At 42.1% G+C, this 19,849-nt stretch overlaps 2 protein-coding genes across 4 annotated transcripts in view; both read left to right on the forward strand.

Annotated features, from left to right (window-relative positions):
• The window catches only part of LOC129865132 (protein kinase C and casein kinase substrate in neurons protein 2-like), a 39,613-nt gene extending 35,103 nt beyond the window's left edge, over nucleotides 1–4,510 (forward strand). Inside the window, exons 9-11 of one of the 2 annotated variants that reach the window (XM_055937628.1) lie at nucleotides 898–1,050; nucleotides 2,511–2,701; nucleotides 3,027–4,510. In XM_055937628.1, coding sequence (XP_055793603.1) covers nucleotides 898–1,050; nucleotides 2,511–2,701; nucleotides 3,027–3,139 — 457 coding nt within the window. In that variant the 3' untranslated portion in view covers nucleotides 3,140–4,510. The remainder of the gene's footprint in view (nucleotides 1–897; nucleotides 1,051–2,510; nucleotides 2,702–3,026) is intronic. The other variant, XM_055937629.1, reaches the window with a different exon arrangement.
• A 1,132-nt stretch (nucleotides 4,511–5,642) lies between these two features.
• Nucleotides 5,643–19,387, forward strand: LOC129865133 (ADP-ribosylation factor GTPase-activating protein 3-like). 2 transcript variants are annotated; one of them, XM_055937630.1, is made up of 16 exons: nucleotides 5,643–5,821; nucleotides 6,687–6,805; nucleotides 6,992–7,064; nucleotides 7,377–7,508; nucleotides 7,686–7,766; nucleotides 7,893–8,010; nucleotides 8,107–8,163; nucleotides 8,316–8,362; nucleotides 8,575–8,729; nucleotides 8,849–8,980; nucleotides 9,744–9,881; nucleotides 10,104–10,256; nucleotides 10,423–10,546; nucleotides 12,546–12,633; nucleotides 16,636–16,760; nucleotides 17,147–19,387. In XM_055937630.1, the coding sequence occupies exons 1-16, from the start codon at nucleotides 5,753–5,755 to the stop codon at nucleotides 17,162–17,164; spliced, it is 1,629 nt and encodes a 542-aa protein (XP_055793605.1). In that variant the 5' UTR covers nucleotides 5,643–5,752; the 3' UTR covers nucleotides 17,165–19,387. The 2 variants fall into 2 exon arrangements, with proteins under 2 accessions (XP_055793605.1, XP_055793607.1); XM_055937632.1 differs by lacking the exon at nucleotides 5,643–5,821 and adding an exon at nucleotides 5,918–6,121.
• The last annotated feature ends 462 nt before the right edge of the window (nucleotides 19,388–19,849 follow it).

Raw genomic sequence — 19,849 nt, forward strand, 5'->3', positions numbered from 1 at the left:
GATGTACATACAACACTACAGTGGGTTCCTGGTTGAAGTTGTCTCTAAGCACAGGTCTAGGATCAGCTTACCTTCCCCAAATCCTAACCTTAATCATTAGGGGGTAATACCAAACTGACCGTAGATCAATGTCTAGGGTGACTTCATCATAATTCGTTCTCACAACAGAATAGTGTGGAATTCCGAATCTACCTCCAGCCTCTAACCCAAGGTACTTCTCTAGATAATATATATATTTTTTTAAAGGTGTCAGTAATATGGTAATGCTTTAACCAAGCCAATCAGAGGGAAAAATGCCGTATTTGCCGTATTGCTTATACCAATCGGACCCTCTTAGATCTACCTGAAGTGTCTAGGGAAATGGGCTATTATATGGGTCAAATTGGAATTCAGAATGAATTCCTGGTGAAGTGAGGTGTGACCGTTTTCTTAACCCCAGAGCGTATCAGCTGGGGAAAACACTGATAAAATGATCGTAAAAGCATCAGTGAGATTGTAGAAGAGGAATTGGTGAAGGTGTATACATGTTGTGTGAATGGGAAACTGACCATTTCTTATTTGTTAACTGAACATGCTTATTTTGTGACTGTGTCCTAGTGTCACGATGGATGTCTAAAAACCATACGTACCCAGCGTTGCCTCGTCAGTGTCCTCAGACTGGTCATGTGTTTTTTCTCACAATGCTCATATGGTCTATTTGATTGGTTATGGAAGTGTCACTTGTGTACCAGTTGTGTGTCCGTTATGTCTTAAACCCTCATATCCAAAGGTTTTCGATTCAGCTTGTGGTATGTCACGAAGCTGTCTGGATTCAAGGTGTGTATGTGTACGAGTATGTGTTTTGGGGTGTACGTGTGTGTGTGTCACAAATGCCTTTCCGTGTCTCTGTGTCGTCAGCCTGACTGTGCCCACTAGCACAGAGCCGGTGGGTTCGAACCCCTTCGAGGATGACGACGACGAGGATCTCCAGGGGACCGTGAAGGAACAGCCCACTATCGTCAACAACAACAGCAGTCCGCTCAATGTCAAAAAAGTGGAGGAAGTGAAAACGTTGGTGAAAGAGAGACCCTCTCCCTCCTTTTCTTCCCTCTCTCCCTCTTCTTTTTTTTCTCTCCCTCAGTCTTTGGGTGAATTTAGTATTTTAGTGTCACGCAAGTGTTTCTCAGGGCTGCACATGTTTGTTCCAGCCCAGCACTAGCACACAGGGCTTGCTGATTAGTTGACTAGTGGAACCAGGTGAGCTAGTGCTGGGCTAAAACAAAAATGTGCACCCCTGAGAAACACTTGAATAACACACTATTGAGGAACACCCTTCCTGTCCTCATCTTTATTTTTCCCTTCACTCTTTCCTGTTATTCTTCCTCTCTTTTCCATTACTTCTCTCTTTTATTCCTCTCATCTATCCTTGTCCTCTTCCTCTCCTCCCTTTGCCCTCTCTCCCTCTCTGTTGTCACCCCTCCTTTCTTTCTCTCTTTTTCTACCGCTCCCCTCCTCTCCCCTTTCTCCTTCCCTCTCCCTGGCTAGCGGCAGGCTGTGTTACGGTGCATGGGCTCTCAGTGAGCAATCACACCAAACCTACATTAGTCATCACTCCTAACAGTGCCAAGTCCTGCAGAGCATTCTTTCTGCGTGTGTGTGTGTATTTTTCCTGTCTGTGTTTACTTTACAGTCAGATCTATTGCAAGTTGGAACCTAAAAATACAATTTCTATAGAATTTAGACTTTTAAACAAAAGGCTGTCTACAACTTAGTGAGGAAACCTTAATTGGGTCCTGTTTTACATTAGGTCTGATATTGACTCAAGGCAGGACAGAGAAACTAGCACTCATAAAGTCAACGGTGTGTGTCGGTCTCTCTGGCGTAAAGCAGGAACTATGAGATGCCATAGGTGTTTGAGTGTACCAACTGCAAGAGTCTGACTGTAACCTGGCTTCAGAGAGCGTGTGTGCGTGAGGATGTGTGTGTGTTTCATGGGTTTTCTGACTGGGGAAGAAGGGTGTTTGTTCATCTGGGTACTGTACATCTACCTCTCTCTAGTGGTGGATGGGGTGAACTCCAACCATGCTTTTGTAATGTACTCGTGTCACTGTGTCATTGTGTTGCCTTGCCTTACCTGAGCACTTTGTCTGTGTGTCCACTCCAAGTGGTGTCAAAGCAAACTCACAAATCCATTCGCCAACAAAACCTCACAGCATTGGTTTCCTAAAAAGGCATGTTTTTCCCTCCATTAGCTGATTTGAGAGAGGAAGGGGGAATCTATAGTCTTTCAGTCTATGTATCCGGGCGGATTCGGAGATGCATTTGCTGGGCCTTCTACATGTTGTGCTGTACTCTACATTGGTGGTGTTGTTTTTATGCCCCCCTACCCCAGGCCCTATTAACTATTTTTGTTCCCGCTTCTCTCGCCTGGCATGCTGGATTGTCCAATCGGTGTGTGTGTGAGCAGGGCATGATTGACAAGTAACATTTTCAAATTTCCCTTATGTTGATTGCTGCCTCTGTCTGTTCAGCGCCAGCAGTGTGGAGAAGTCGCAAGAGTGGTCGGATGAGGAGACTGGGGTGAACCCGTTTTCCATTGAGGACGCCAACGGCGATGGGAACCCGTTTGAGGTGGAGCCGGCGTCCTCGGGGGTGTCTGTGGCTGTGCGTGCCCTCTACGACTACGAAGGACAGGAGCAGGATGAACTCAGCTTCAAAGCAGGTGTGTGTGTGTGTGTGTGTGTGTGTGTGTGTGTGTGTGTGTGTGTGTGTGTGTGTGTGTGAATACACTAAAGACTATGCGAGTGAAGAGACCCCTGCCCTGTATAACCACTGCTAAGGGAAAGGACTGGATGTCTCCACCAGTCTTCTTTTACTTGCCATGTCCTGTCAGATCAGTTATCTATGACAATTAAAACACAGAGAAAAGGCTGAGTTGAGTCACAAATCCTTTTTGAAGCTGCTCAACAGAAAGACATGCTCATCTACCACCTTCTTTCCACATAATCATCTGTCCATTCCTCCCTGTTTCCCTTTTTGTCCTGAAGGCGAGGAGTTCACCAAGATAGGAAACGAGGACGACCAGGGCTGGTGCAGAGGGCGCCTGAAAGACAGCGTGGTGGGTCTCTACCCCGCCAATTACGTAGAAGACATCCAGTAATGACCGAGCGAGGGACAAGGAGGAAAACGAGACAGAGGATGGGGTGAAGTGGAGGAGATGGGGCAGGAGGGTGGGCAGGGCAGGCCTCGCATTCGCCCCTCTCCCCCTACGTGGTAGAGGCTGGCCGCAGTGTGAGTGAGTGAAAGGGGTGGCAGAAGGAAGGGGTTTGCCCATCGAAGAGGATGATGTTGTTGCTCTCTCTTGTATCTTCCTGGATCCCATGTCGTTAAGCACAAATCTTTCTACAACTATGGCCTGCTCTCGTTGTCAGCCTTTATGATGGGACACCCAGTACAGAGTCTAAAGCCAGCTACAAAAGCAAATGTTACTTAAAGCCATTACTGTTACAGAAAATAAATATAAAAAGCTATTTGAAACATGTAACCTTCCAATTGTAGCTTGAAGTTATGAAGACGTTGAAAGAATAAACTGATTTTAAAAGATGTGAACAGACATGGGAGAGGATATACATGTGTCCCATTCACGAGGTCTAGCACATTTTAGATTTGATTTGAAACTGATTGGAGACCTAAAAGTAATCTCAGTTGAATTTTTAAAATCATTTTTGTCATAGACAGTTGGTGATAAATATTTTTTGTTCTATAGATCTGATTCTATTGCAACACCAATTTGGAGTCCAGGATCCGATTTGGAAGTCTTATGTTGAAATAAGGGGAATTTGTAATTGCATGTTATTTCTTGCGCTGTTTTGAGCGTCCTTCACCCAATCCTTTTGACAGTAATCAAGGTTTTTTTTTTTTTTCACATGAAAGCCATTTGTCGGAAATATCAGAACCTACAACCCCGTTTTCTTATTTGACTTAACAAATCTTTTGAGAAAAGGGCTTGGAATTCATGGCAGTGCCGGTTCAGAACAATTGTCTTTCTTATCTGATGCCTATAGTTCAGATTTGTCAAGTCTTGTTATGCCTTTTTGTATTTTAAATCTGATTTATGTTTTGCTCAGCAAATAGTTGATGAATGAGAGAAACCGATATCATTAATTATATCCAGTTCTTCCTCCGTCACCAACCAGCCTGGTCTCAGAGCATTTCATATTATTCTGTAAATGCTCTGATACCATGTTGCGCCAACCCACATTTTAACAATAAGTGACGCACTCAGAAGTTTTCCTTTAACCTTTACCCCTCAACTTTAATGGATTGTATATTCTTTAATGGTTTCATTTTATCGGCTCACCTATTGATTGTACACGTTTGCTGGTCATTTTAGTATCAGGGACATTCACCAGGGCACATAGGGCTCTGGCCAAACGTAGCACACTTTATAGGGCATAGGGTGCCATTTGTGTCAGCCGCTATTCATTCAATTGACTTCACTTTTTGTTGGTTGATTTTTACATCATGTGGATGTTGTTTTTTCTTTCCACACTGAATGTTGGGCAATAAGGTGTGTCACTTGAAGCTAGGAGCTTTAGCTGTAGCTTGCACTGGATGTCCGATTCAAAGCTTTGGGAGAATATACTTTTTGTGTGGCAGCGAAACAATGTTGCACATTCAGCAATAAAAAACACAGCTTTTACTGTTTTTCACAAACTAGAGGGTTCGATTTAATAAAAGTATGTTTGCATGTAAATAGCGTGAAACCTATGAACAAATTAACCAGTTACAGATTAGGGAGTTGTGATTTAAATTTCTATTTGGAAATCAAAGACTGTTAATTTATGAGATGCCTTAAGTGCTTTTGTTCTCTGTCAGATGAAATGCTGTGATTCGGAAACAAATCCGTTTGTACAATAATTGAATGTTTTATGGCGAATGTCTCGCGAATTTGCTGTCTTGTTACGTTTGTAAATATTACATATCTCCAGAGGGGCCAGAGCCTACTTATGATTAGTAATTGACAAATAACTGTGAGATTATATTTCTCATTTACTTTTAAAAGTTAATGATTGACAAACACCCTTAATGCCACCACATGTGCATTACCAGTATTGGCAAACTATATCTGTTATTTAGGACCTATCCCAATTCCTATCTCGAGTATAGGTTTCTCCTATTGGGAGTTGACGTTATGGCTCTGACATTGTTGTGAATGCATTATTTAGCACACACTGTTTATGCATGATGCTCCTGGAAATATCCCGTACATTTTATGCCTACAACTGCATATCGAGAGGAAGATCGATTTGGTTTGATATTAGTTTTCTGTCAGTGTGAGAGGTGTGAAGTTTTCTGTGCGTTTCAGGTCATGAGATGTATATCATTGGTTTCAGGTCATGCCATCAACAGAACACCGCAGCAGCTTTACTTGCACAACTCAGTTTGCCAATGTTGTCCCACAGCATGCATTATAAATGAATTGAACGAAAAGAGAAGTTTTACTGTTGTCATTTCTTTATTTTTATTTTTATTAAACATACAGGATCAAGGATAATAGAAAGAAATGTAACTTTACTACCCAGACCTCCATGTTACAATAATGCCCACGTGTTACTGCTGACCAATCAGAGCACAGGCAACAAAAAAAAAGTATCGTTCTGACGTGTGCCTTTACCCATGACGAGACCGGAAGTATTTTTGATTTACAGGGAAACAAATTTGCTAAACGCTGCGCTTTACCTATCAGGTGAAATTAACAACAGGTGGAAAGATGTCAGAGCCCAGCAAGCAAGATATTGCTGCCATTTTCAAACGACTACGTTCCCTTTCTACGAATAAGGTGAGAGTTGAAAAGCTTTCAGCCGTTAACGAGGAAGTAGCTAATGTTAGCTAGCTAGCTTCAGAGGGGAAAAAATGACACGTCGCACTGTTTTGCTGGGCAGGGGTAGATGCGTCGTAACAAACGCACATGGAAAAGCTTTGAACCATGTATGCTCATTGCACATCCTCCTGACAAAATGTTTTTGCAGTGTTTAAGAAATAATTGGCCTGCGCAGTTTTAAATGGAACAATAGGACATCCTGGACAGTCACGTTCGAGCCAGCTGTCATGTGGCATGATGACAGTTGGAACAAAGATGGTACTTTTAAGAAACTGGTTGGACAGTCCACTTCGTTAGCGTCAGTGTGTTTATTGTAAAGTATAGATGTCTGGTAAATGTTGACTCATGGACACCACAAAGATGAAAGATATCACACAGACATAAACAATACCTCTTGCTCATTAACTGTCGATTCCAGCTGTTTCCGTCTGCTGTTTAGGCCTGGCTACATTGAACGCGACAATGTTGCAACCGCAAGCACCGAAATGCTGTTTTGGAAACATTGTTTCCACTATATTGTAACATTTGTAATTAGCTAGTTTAGAAATACTTTCGGTAAATGTCGGCGTTCGCTTAATGTGTGGACAAGTAGAGGCAATACTAGAAAAGAATATACAGTATGAGGTCAATATTTTGTACTTCAGACCTCCACGCTACTGGGTTGCTTCATTTTTTGTTAGTGTTTTGCTATCTATTTGGCATGCGCTCATATTAATTTGCTTATCAATGTCCCCATAGACTTATCACTGCATGAAGGAGACAGCGAACACCTTGTCTGTATTCAAGTCGCATGTTTTCCAAAGTTGCTTCTTTTCTATTACAGGCGTGCTTTGACTGTTCGGCTAAGAATCCTAGTTGGGCCAGTATCACCTATGGAGTGTTTCTCTGTATAGACTGCTCAGGAACACACAGGTCATTAGGAGTGCACCTGTCATTCATCAGGTAAGGAACAATGAATGAAAAAACACATTTGTTGCCTACCCCATCCTGTTCTTTCAGATCTACACTAGTGGGTAGGGGCTAGGGATTGTTTCTGGACAGGACCGTTGGCTTCACACAACACACAGTTTGACACATTTATGGCCCGATGGAGTGTTCAAAATCAGAACTGTGTATTGTTTGTTTCAGGTCTACTGAGCTGGACTCTAACTGGTCCTGGTACCAGCTGCGATGCATGCAGGTGGGCGGCAATGCCAGCGCGGTGAGTAAAGCCATCCATGGTGGGCACTGACTGGTGGGCAGCCACGTCCCAACCTGCTGTGTTGTTAAGCGCTGAGAGGGTGGTACTAGTAGTTATGTTTCTGACTGCATGAGTGGGCATTATCTCTAGAATGTATGCAGGTGGGCGGCAATGTTTCTGGACAGTATGTTGTATGTTGTCATGATGTCACAATAGGGCCCTGTATAATACCTGTATGATTAATGCAATATTCTGTTAACTATTAACAATACATTTTGTATTACAGAGTCAATGTGTAATTCAAACCATTGTTTTCCCCCTCGTGTCTCTCAGAATGCCTTCTTTGCCCAGCAAGGCTGCACGTCCAATGCCGCCAACACCAAGTACAACAGCCGAGCCGCTGCGCTCTACCGCGAGAAGATCAAGACCTCGGCCACGCAGGCCACAAGGCGCTTCGGCACTGAGGTGCCACACACATCCATCCAGACATTCCACTGGGCAAAAATGGATTTAGTCAACATTGGTTACTTGTTATACTGTCTTTAACAACATAATCATGTCGCATCAACATGGCTGATTTAAATGATTGTATACTTAGGTCCTTATAGATGCCAAGGAATCCTCTGTTTTGTTTCCCTGCAGTTGTGGCTGGACAGCCAGGCCCCCCTCTCTCCAACATCTCCCGTCAATAAGGAGGAGGATTTCTTCAGTATGCATGCGCAGGTGTGTGTGTGCTCACCCCTGAGTGTGTGTATGACTGTTAGCACTTATTTATTTGAAATTGTAGAAGATTATGGATGTGTGCATGTTGTTTACATGGTCTTGTCCTTACCTTGCGTATTTTGGCAGGCAATCCCTGATGATCGTAGCTCCGCCCAACCTAATATAACAAGCTCCGCCCAGATGAATCTAAGCCCCACCCCAGTAGAGGAACCCTCTACAAAAGAAACTGAGAGAGACAAAAACGGTACACCTCTACTTCAATATTTACACTTCAGAAACACACATACACTTGCATCTGTTTGTCCATGTCGTCTATGTCCTCAACTCTTTCTGTCTTCAGGTAATACAGAGGGTCCCAGTGTTGACGTGCTAAGTATGTCTCCTAAAGAAGCCTTAGGTAAGAGGACCAAGAGATTATGCCCTAGAGACTAAAGATACTCAACTAGAACCTTAAGCATTAGGAGTACATGAAATATCTCAGCCTGGAACAGTAGCTCTTAGCAGTTTCTATCAGCCGTATTCTAATGCCCACTGTTCCTTCTCCCTTAGAGTCCTCCTCTCTTCTCAAGAAGAAACCAACTGGGGCCAAGAAAACAGTATGTACTCTATGGTAGTGGATTTAAGGAGGTAATGTTCCTTCCATGTACCTATGTGTGTTGTGCTTATGAATAAGAGTGAATTTGGTGATGTGTGTGTGTGTGTGGGTGGGGCATTTAGTGTGAATGGACTGTGTACATCACTCATGGATCTTGTGGGTCAGTAGATTAGTAGACACGTGTTCATGTCTGTGTCCTGTGTTTTGTCTCAGTTGGGCGCTAAGAAAGGTGGTCTTGGGGGTAAGAAGGTGAGCAAACAGAGTTTCTGTGACCTAGAGAAGAAAGCACAGGCGGTAGACAAACTCAATGAGAGAGATACAGCACCCACTACCACCAAGAACAGCCCCCAACCAGCAGAGGAATCTATGTGAGTCTATCTCCAATTTAAATGGACTTTAATTGGCCTCTCGCTCTCTCATCCACATTGTCAATTATTCTCTAATCTTCACTCTGCTTCTCCATTTTTCTCTCTCTTCCTCCCTCTAGTGGTGCCTCCATGAGACTGGCCTATAAGGATCTGGAGGCGCAGCAGAGGAGTAATACAGAGAAGATGAAGGGGATGGGGGAGAAGAAGAAGGAGCAGGCTGAGAGACTGGGCATGGGCTTTGGAAGCAGGAGGTGAGGGGGATTGAATTGATGGTGGTGGTGATAAAAGGATTCGTTTATTTCTTAACATACTTTTTACAGATGTCCTATGTAGAATAGTTTAAAGGGGTACTTTACATTGCAGGGGATAAGTCACTCATCTTCTAAAACAGGGATTCGCTAACTTTTTTGCCGTGCGATCCCATTTTGATATTAAAACATTTTGGCGACCCCACCATGTAAAAAATATATGTAATCGACGGCCAATGTTTACTTTTTTAATTTGGGTTATGACAGTATTAGAAATCTGTTGGACAGTATTTTGACACTATTTCAATCTGACGACTATGGTTTGAAGTGACTGAAATGCATCAGAAAGGTATTGGGAAGTTCAGAAGATCATCAGGCAATAATGTTGTATGGTCTTCTGTGTATAAAATACCATAATTGATTGTTATTTTTCTCCCAGTCTGATTTAGTGTCTGGTCTTGTGCACTCGGTTCTAACGGCTAGTAAAGGGAAACAGTACGTGTTCCTGAGAGTTATCTTTCAGTGATGGGGTCATAGTATTTTGTAGCTTAAACGGTACTGACGTAACCCCGGTTCTACGAACCAAGTTAAAATTCTCTCGTGACCCGATTTTTCAAATCATGCGACCCCTAGTTTGGGAAACCCTGATCTAAAATAATTATATTATTGTTGGGACTGAAACATGTTGTAACCATTGGAGATATTGTGGTAACAAATACTTTGATTATTTGACTCCATTGTCTCTCCCCCCTCTATCTCCCTCTAGTGGAGTTTCTCACTCTGTGCTGTCAGACATGCACACTATCCAGCAGGAGAGCCCAGTGGGGTCCAAGCAGCCCACTAAGAGCCGGAGGTACACAGAGAAGGAGGAAGAGGAGACTGACGAAGGCTCCTTTACATCCAGGTCACCACACTCCGGCAACGTTCCAATACTTTAGCAATGGATCATTCCTTCTGCCATTCCTTCTTGGAAGTAATCACTGACATGGCTAGCCTGGTCTCAGATCTCTTTGTGTTGTCTTGTAATGGGAGTTGGAAAGATATCACAAAAATATCTGGGACCAGGCTATGATCTGGGAACGAAATCCATTAAATTGAGTTCTCTTTTCCATATGAAACCCATCAGGATGTCGATGACCAAGTTTGATGACCCGACAGAATCCTCTGACAAGTTCTTCTCCAATTGGAGCGAGACGGGGGAGTCTGGCTGGAGGAAAGAGAGCAGGAAGCCAGAGCCAGACTTCTACCTGAGCACCAAGAGTTCCTCACAGGACGACAGGTACTTTGACTTTGATTTCCAGGGATGAAAATACATGAAATTGCATGTGAAAAAGTAAAAATGTATTTGGCCGTATAAGTTCTCTGAGCCACTTATTTTTTTATTCTATTTTAAGGTTCTCACTGCAGTTGTCACTGAATGCACCCTCCCTCTCTCTCACACACAGGACCGCAGCCCGGCGGAAAGCAGACCCGGTCCCTGTCTCAGACTCAGGCGACGCCCGCAAGAAGTTTGGGGACGTCAAGGCCATCTCCTCTGACATGTACTTTGGCAAGCAGGATGACTCTGAGGTAGGCACACTGTCACGGGACACACACATACAGTACCAGTCAACAGTTTGGACACATATACTCATTCCAGGGTTTTTCTTTATTTTTTACTATTTTCTACATTGTACAATAATAGTGAAGAGATCAACACTATGAAATAACATACGTAATCATGTAGTAACCAAAAAAAGTGTTTTAAAAAATCTAAATATTTTATATTTGAGGTTCTTCAAGGTAGCCACCCTTTGCCTTGATGACGGCTTTGCGCGTGCTTGGCATTCTCTCCACCAGCTTCATGAGGTAGTTACCTGGAATGCGTTTAAATTAACAGATGTGCCTTGTTAAAATGTAATTTGTGGGATTACTTTCCTTAATGCGTTTGAGCCAATCAGTTGTGTTGTGACAAGGTAGGGGTGGTATACAGAAGATAGCCCTATTTGGGAGAAGACCGAGTCCATATTATGATAAGAACAGCTCAAATAAGCAAAGAGAAATGGCAGTCCATTACTTTAAGACATGAAGGTCAGTCAATGTGGAACTTTGAACGTTTCTTCAAGTGCAGTCGCAAAAATCATCAAGCGTTATGATGAAACTGGCTCTCATGAGGACCGCCACAGGAAAGGAATACCCAGTTACCTCTGCTGCAGAGGATAGGTTTATAAGAGTTAACAGCCTCAGATTGCAGCCCAAATAATGGCTTCAGAGTTCAAGTAACAGAGACATCTCAACGTCAACTGTTCAGAGGAGACTACGTGAATCAGGCCTTCATGGTCGGATTGCTGCAAAGAAATCCCTGCTAAAGGACACCAATAAGAAGAGACTTGCTTGGGCCAAGAAACACGAGCAATGGACATTAGACCAGTGGAAATCTGTCCTTTTGGTCTGATGAGTCCAAATGTGAAATTTTTGGTTCTAACCGCCGTGTCTTTCTGAGACGCAAAGTAGGTCAACCGATGATCTCCGCATGTGGTTCCCACCGTGAAGCATGGAGGTGTGGTATTGTGGGGGTGCTTTGCTGGTGACACGGTCTGTGATTTTATTTAGAATTCAAGGTACACTTAACCAGCATTGCTACCACAGCATTCTGCAGCGATACGCCATCCCGTCTGGTTTGCGCTTAGTGGGATTATCATTTGTTTTTCAACAGGACAATGACTCAACACACCTAAAGGCTGTGTAAGGGTTATTTGACCAAGAAGGAGAGTGATTGAGTGCTGCATCGGATTACCTGGCCTCCACAATCACCCAATCAAGATGGTTTGGGAAGAGTTGGACCGCGGAGTGAAGGAAAAACAGCCAACAAGAGCTCAGCATATGTGTGAACTCCTTCAAGACTGTTGGAAAAGCATTCCAGGTGAAGCTGGTTGAGAGTGCCAAGAGTGTAAAGCTGTCATCAAGTCAAAGGATGGCTACTTAGAAGAATCTCAAATCTAAAGTATCTTTTGATTTGTATAACACTTTTTTTGGTTACTACATGATTCCATTTGTGTTATTTCATAGTTTTGGTGTCTTCACTATTATTCTACAATGTAGAAAATTACTAGAAACAAAGAAAAACCATTGAGTGAGTAGCTGTTGTAAAACTTTTGACTGGTAGTGAATATACAAAAAATGGATTTGATTTCCTTTTATTTGAGTCTATAATTATGTTGTACCTAAGTACTGATCTTCCTACCTTTTTGATCTAATTGACTGCCAGTATCAAATATCTGCCAGTGTTGACTGTTCTGGTTAAAGTTTTACGCTACGCTGTGACATCCTATAAGCCTCTGAGGCTGGTGTTTACAGTTCATTTGGTGCTGTGGAATTCATATGTCTCTCAGAGAAGGCTGTTAGACATTTTCTCTGCTTCTGTTCTGGCTGTCTCTCCCTGTTGTTGCAACATTGCTTTTTGATTATTATCTACTTTTTTTTTATCTACCTGAAAATCCCTGTTGAAGTAATACCCCTATGTGTAGTATGTTCATTGTTTAGTATCAAGTATGTCATTTGAAGTATTAATGTGGTTGTTTCCATGCAGTATGAGGCGAAGACTCGCTTGGAGAGGTTCTCTGGAAGCAACTCCATCAGCTCAGCTGACCTGTTTGATGACCCAAAGAAACAGGCGGGTAAGGAAGCCAACCATTCATACAGTCTATTCGGGAAAGTATTCAGACCCCTTGTTTTTTTCCATATTTTGTTACATTACAGCTTTATTCTAAAATGGATTCAATATTTTTTTTTTTTCCCCCCTCATCAGTCTACGCACAATACCCCATAATGACAAAGCAAAAACAGGTTTTTAGAAATGTTTGTAAATTGTATTAATCTAAAAATGGAAATATTACATTTACATAAGTATTCAGACCCTTTATTCAGTACTTTGTTGAAGCACCTTTGGCAGCGATTACAGCCTCAAGTCTTGGGTTTGACGCTACAAGCTTGGCACACCTGTATTTGGGGAGTTTCTCCCATTCTTCTCTGCAGATCCGCTCAAGCTCTGTCAGGTTAGACGAGGAGCGTTGCTGCACAGCTATTTTCAAGTCTCTCTAGAGATGTTAGATTGGGTTCAAGTACGGGCTCTGGCTGGGCCACTCAAGTACGTTCAGAGACTTGTCCCAAAGCCACTCCTGTGTTGTCTTGGCTTTGTGCTTAGGGTCGTTGTCCTGTTGGAAGGTGAACATTCGCCCCAGTCTGAGGTCCTGAGCACTCTGGAGCAGGTTTTCATCAAGGATCTCTCTGTACTTTGCGCCGTTCATCTTTGCCTCCTCCTAACTAGTCTCCCAGTCCCTGCCGCTGAAAACGTCCCCACAGCTTCACCGTAGGGATGGTGCCAGGTTTCCTCCAGATGTGACGATTGGCATTCAGGCCAAAGAGTTCAATCTTGTTTTCATCAGACCATAGAATCTTGTTTCTCATGGTCTGAGAGTCCTTTAGGTGCCTTTTGTCAAACTCCAAGCGGGCTGTCATGTACCTTTTTTACTGAGGAGTGGCTTCTGTCTGGCCACTCTACCATAAAGGCCTGATTGGTGTAGTGCTACAGAGATGGTTGTCCTTCTGGAAGGTTCTCTATCTCCACAGAGGAACTCTGTATCTTTGTTAGTGAACATCAGAAGAGTCTTGGTGGTTCTAAAATTCTTCCATTTTTAAGAATGATGGAGGCCACTGTTTTTTTTAGGGACCTTCAATGCTGCAGGAATGTTTGGGTACCCTTTCCCAGATCTGTGCCTCAACACAATCCTGTCTTGGAGATTTACGGACAATTCCTTCGACCTCATAACTTGGTTTTTGCTCTGACATGCACTGTCAACTGTGGGACCTTACATACGTATGTGTATGTATGCATATGTGTGTCAGGTCACAAAGTTGACAGTGCATGTCAGAGCAAAAACCAAGTCCTCAACTGGCAGCTTGATACCCGTCTCAACGTCAACAGTGAGGAGGTGACTCCGGGATGCTGGTCTTCTAGGCAGAGTTCCTCTGTCCGGTGTATTTGTTCTTTTGCCCATCTTAATCTTTTATTTTTATTGGCCAGTCTGAGATATGGCTTTTGCTTTGCAACTCTGCCTAGAAGGCCAGCATCCCGGAGTCGTCTCTTCACTGTTGACATTGACACTGGTGTTTTGTAGGTACTATTTAATGAAGCTGCCAGTTGAGGACTTGTGAGGCGTCTGTTTCTCAAACTAGACATTCTAATGTACTTGTCCCGTTGCTCAGTTGTGTACTGGGGCCTCCCACTCCTCTTTCTATTCTAGTTAGACAGTTTGCGCTATTCTGTGAAGGGAGTTGTACATGCGTTTTATGAGATCTTCAGTTTCTTGGCAATTTCTTGCATGGAATAGCCTTCATTTCTCAGAACAAGAATAGACTGACGAGTTTCAGAAGAAAGTCCTTTGTTTCTGACCTTTTTGAGCCTGTAATCGAACCCACAAATGCTGATGCTCCAGATACTCAACTAGTCTAAAGAAGGCCAGTTTTATTGCTTTTTAATCAGCCCAACAGTTTTCAGCTGTGCTGCCATAATTGCAAAAGGGTTTTCTAACGATCAATTAGCCTTTTTAAAATGATAAACTTGGATTAGCTAACACAACGTGCCATTGGAACACAGGAGTGATGGTTGCTGATAATGGGCCTCTATACGCCTACGTAGATATTTCATTTAAAAAATCTGCAGTTTTCAGCTACAATAGTCATTAACAATGTCTACACTGTATTTCTGATCAATTTGATATTTTAATGGACAAAAAATGAGATTTTCTTTCAAAAAGGGAATTTCTAAGTGACCCTAAACTTTTGAACGGTAGTGTATATGTATGTCTTCGGGTGTGCAGTTGAACAAAACAAAATCTTAGCTAATTCCACAGAAATCCTAAAATAGACCTGACAATATTATTGGCACCTTCTAGACGTAGTTAGAAATAATTAGATTTCAAGCAGGTGATTCTCATTTACTTTGGAATTGAACTCACCTGTGGTGAATGGAAGATGCCTGCAGTATAAAAACTATGTATTCAACCAGTTTGAATAGAGAAAAGGACTCGTTCTCCTGTTTTGTCACTGTGTGTACCGCAATGAGCGTGGACAAAAGGAAAACCAGTGAGTTATGAGGTCAGACACAAGCATGGACAATCTCAAGGCTACAAGTCCCTCTCCAGAGACCTTGATGTTCCTGTTTCCACCATACGTAATGTTTTCAAGAAGTTTAAGGCCCATGCCACTGTAGCCAACCTCACTGGATGTGGCCGCAAGAGAACTTGATGGAAGATTGCAGCGAAGGATTGTTCGAATGGTGAAGGACCTCTGTCAACTGCCACATAGATTCAAGCTGACCTTCAGACACAAGGTACGACAGTTTCAACTCGGACCATCCTTCGCTAACTCGTTGTATGGTAGGAGACTCAGGAGGACCCCACTGCTGATAGAAAGACCTGAACATGCCAACATCCTTCTGGGAGAATGTCCTGTGGACAGATGAGACCAAATTAGAGCTTTTTGGTAAAGCACAACATCTCTGTTTACAGAAAACAAAATGAAGCTTTCAAAGAAAAGAAGACCTTCCCTACAGTCCAAAATGGAGGTTCAGTGATGTTTTGGGGTTGCTTTGCTGCCTCTGGCACACTAGTTTGGAGCGCGATGTCAGACCCAGTGTCAGAAAGCTGGGTGTCCGTTGAAGATCATGGGTCTCCCAGCAGGACAATGACCCCAAACACACTTAAAAAAGCACCCAGGAATGGTTCAAGAATAAACGCTGGACTGTTCTGAAGTGGCCAGCAATGAGTCCAGATCTACATCCCATTAACTTGTGGAGAGTTCTGAAAACAGCAGTTAGAAGGCAGTTATTTTGACCAAAGGCTGTGCTACCAAATATTAAGTCTAGGGTGTCAATCATTTTGTCAATGTTATTTCTTACATTTTAAATGGATATATTAAGTTCTGAAACAAAAACAAATGTTCTGTAGTATTAATAGTGAAATAAAGAATTGTGGAGACAGTTTGTTCAATTTCTTGAGTAACTTGAAAAAAGTGCAAGGGTGCCAATATTTTTGGCCACGACTGTAGACGTGTGCCTTTGCAAATCAATAGAATTTACCTCTGGTGGACTCCAAGTTGTAGAAACATCTCAAGGAAGATCAGTGAAAACAACAGGATGCACCTGAGCTCAATTTTGTGTCTCCGTAGTTATGTAAATCAGGTATTTCTGTTTTTTTATTTTTAATGCATTTGCAAACCTTTCAAAAAACCTGTAGATTGAGGATTTGAAAAATATATATTTTTTAGAAGAAGGCTGTAACGTTACAAAATGTGGAAAAGGTCAAGGTGCCTGAATACTTTGAGTGTACTGTATCACACTTTTAAAGTATATAATTTAACCATTTCATATCACTAAATCAAGTGAACACCAGGGCCCATATTCACAAAGCATCTGAGTAGGATCAGTTTTGCCTTCAGATCATATTGAATTAGATGGGGGATCTGATCCTAGATCAGCACTCCTAGTCAGAGGTTTTATTAATCCAGGCACTGCATGTGTACACCTCCACAATTTAAACATCAGAAGAATGATCATTATAAAGCAACTGCCACTACCACTGATGTTACTAACCATCTCTCTCTCTCCGGTCCCCATGCAGCCAGCTCATATCGTCTGACCAACATGCTGCCCAGTGCTCCAGACATGTCCCAGCTGAAGCTGGGTGTCCGCTCTGCGGCCGGGAGGCTGTCCGTCATGGCCAGCGGAGTAGTCACGTCCCTTCAGGTTTGTGGTTCAGATGGCCCTGTTGGTTGGAGCTTGGTGCTAGCAGCAGATTGACTCCCACATGTGCCACATACTGAAGTGAATGTGTTATGGTGACTGTAAGCCGTAAGGCAATTTCAACACAATAAGAACTTGCCCTTTTTATATCATTATTCCAATTGGAAATCCAGTTTCTTGATTTAATTACTATGTAAGTGCACAGTAACAACGGTATCAGTGATTATTTGGTCAAAGGCATGCTAGATACAACATACTAGTTACCAAAGTACATTGTGTATAAGGGCAACTTTATTTAAAGGTTACCTAATTATGCAACGTCAACACTCAGACAACTGGTACGGTGTAAGCAGTAGGTTCTTACGTGTTGTGTATCTTCTTTGTTTCAGGACCACTACAGTACGTGAGTCCAGTGTGTGTACCTGTGTTATGACACACACACACACACACCCTGTTAGGTCCCCTGGGTATTGGAGTCGGTAAACATCCTTACGGGAGATGGACAAGTTCAGCCGTGCAGGAGAGGGAGAGATATGGGCGAGAGAGAGAATTAGCGACATTGTGTAGGCCAGAACATAGGCTGTAGCTATATATGTGTGTGTGTGTATATAGCAGCTTTTTGAATAAAGGACGTATTATCTACATTGGAGTTATGTCGAACCAACATCCTCTATGAGGTAGATGTATGAAGAACACTTATTTCCACAGCTTATTATTTAATCTGTCCAGGCCTTTGGTTTTGATATTTACAGATGTTTATATCCATGGTATTCAAAATACATTTGTTATCATCCATTATGGTTCTAATTGAGGGGGACTTAGGTTTTGGGTTCCTTTTCCCCTGTGCAATTGTTATTGAATCATATGTCATCTTGGTCACCTTGGTTTTTATGTAACTATTTGCAATGAAGACATCATCTGGTAGCGTGATAACATGAATTTTTCTACATGCGGTATGTAAATAATTTAGTTAATTAATCTGATGGGCATTGTTTTAATTACCTGTCAAATGCAGGGAGATGTTGCCATGTAGGACACATGTCTTAAATTTTAGGGTGCCTTCAAACCAAAATGCCTGCGACGTGTTGTGCGTGTGCCGATTCACTGAATGTGTGTTTGGAGGTATGGTGAAGTGGAGAACATTTGAGGTGGGAGAAACATTGTTTTACATTGGTTGACAGACCTCTAGTCATGAATGGGTGCAACAAAATGTCCCCATCTCATCTGTTGGACAGTGTAAATCTGCCATTTCATTCACTTCTATCCACCTCTACACTGCTCTCTGAAAAAAAGGTGTCTGCTGTGCTTTTGAAGCATTGTTTGCATTGGTTTGAAAGTGCCCTTAGTCTTGGAAGTGTACTTATGTCTCACTTGACTGAAGGACCGAATACTCACCGTGATTTCTTTGTGTTGTGTGTGTATATGGACACACTGGTATGATACGGTCCTGTGTAGTGTGATCTGGTCTGCCTCTCAGCAGCCAAACATATTCTCCATATTACAATTGGCTATCAGTTCAGATGAATGAAGGGAGTAGTATCTTAATGTTCTGTCCCAGTACTCTCAAAAGGCTGTGTTTAGACAGGCAGCACAATTCTGATTTTTTTCCTTCTCACTAATAGGTCTTTTGACCAATCAAGTCAGCTCTTAAAAAGATCTGAACAAAACAGAATTGGGCTGCCTGTCTAAACGCAGGCAAATAACCTATTCCATTTTCTGTGACTGCATTACTCTGAGAGGAACACAGGACACCCATCCAATTATATTACCCTTCTGTGGCTATGAAGGAAGGGTAAAAAAGAGACAAGGAAAGTAACTTGTGTAAAAGAAATGGGATGTGGCCCTCTGATCAAGAACCTATTGGCTGCCCATCCTAGGGCCTGACTCATTTCAACAACAGTTGTACTATGTGTTTAGTGAAGGGTAACCTCTAACCCTTTGCTGAGCAGATTCATTGTATATTACCTCTGAACTGTGTACCTTGCAGAGAATATTTAGGGTGTTTAGAGTATATGTTCACACTGGGTATATGTGGGTTTTATTTTGGGAGTTTATGCATAGTGTGATTTTGTTATTTTGAAGGGGATGGCTAGAAGTCTTTAACTGGATGTTGCTAGAGGTATTTCTGGCTACCTAGTATCACATACCTAACTTCCTGACCATTTTTATGCACCGTATTTTGATCCTTACTAATACAAATTCTTGAGTTGAGATTTAACACTGAAGATAAATATATTTAAGATGTAATGTTACCCATTTGAATCTGGATTTTGTATAGTGTGTAATTCAGTGACCAACCAGGGCTTTTGTTCAAGCTCTTTCTACTGTAATCCAAAGAATTAGGATACATGTGCACATGCCCAAAAAAATGTAAATTATGGGAAGATTTAGTTACTTTTGTGTATTTTTATTCAAACATGCAAGTAAAAAAAAGTGTTGCTTGAATGTACATGTGAATCTATAGAACAGCACCTGAAGGTTTGCATCAGATTTCAAATGTCATTGTTTACCAACATACATCTATGGACATGAGTTCTTTAGAGATTCATTAAATTTGTGTAATCAAGGTGTGTATCATTGTCAGCTGCTGTGTATAAGAAACTTTGCTTTAGAATAAAAAATATACTGCACTTGCATGTCCCCAGTGGCAGACTTACCATTAGGCAACTCAGGCTGTTGCATTGGGGCCTCACATCATCAGGGGCCTTGTAAACTTGTCATAATTCTGTTTAATAATACATAAATTCTCTTACCTTGCCTTTCTGCACATGAGAAACCTCTGATGTGCGCAATTTAGCGGTAGTGACAAATTGAGCGTTTTCAGTTTTAATCCTGCGAATTTGGCTCTAGCTTTTGAATAGTTGGAGCTATTAGCTATTATTATAACCCGTGCCTGAAAGCCAAGACTCTCAGGAACGCGTACTTATCTTCTGTTTCGCTCTACAACACTCAAATGGTGCCGGACACGTTAGGAGGGACTGTGAAAAAAACGTAATTGAAAACAATGAAGATATTTTATTCTACACACAATTATTTCCTGATTATCTTCCCTGATGTTTTACTGAACTTTCCAATACCTTTCTGATGCATTT

The sequence above is a fragment of the Salvelinus fontinalis genome, chromosome 11 (genome assembly GCF_029448725.1).
Source record: "Salvelinus fontinalis isolate EN_2023a chromosome 11, ASM2944872v1, whole genome shotgun sequence".
In the NCBI taxonomy this organism is placed as follows: Eukaryota; Metazoa; Chordata; class Actinopteri; order Salmoniformes; family Salmonidae; genus Salvelinus; species Salvelinus fontinalis.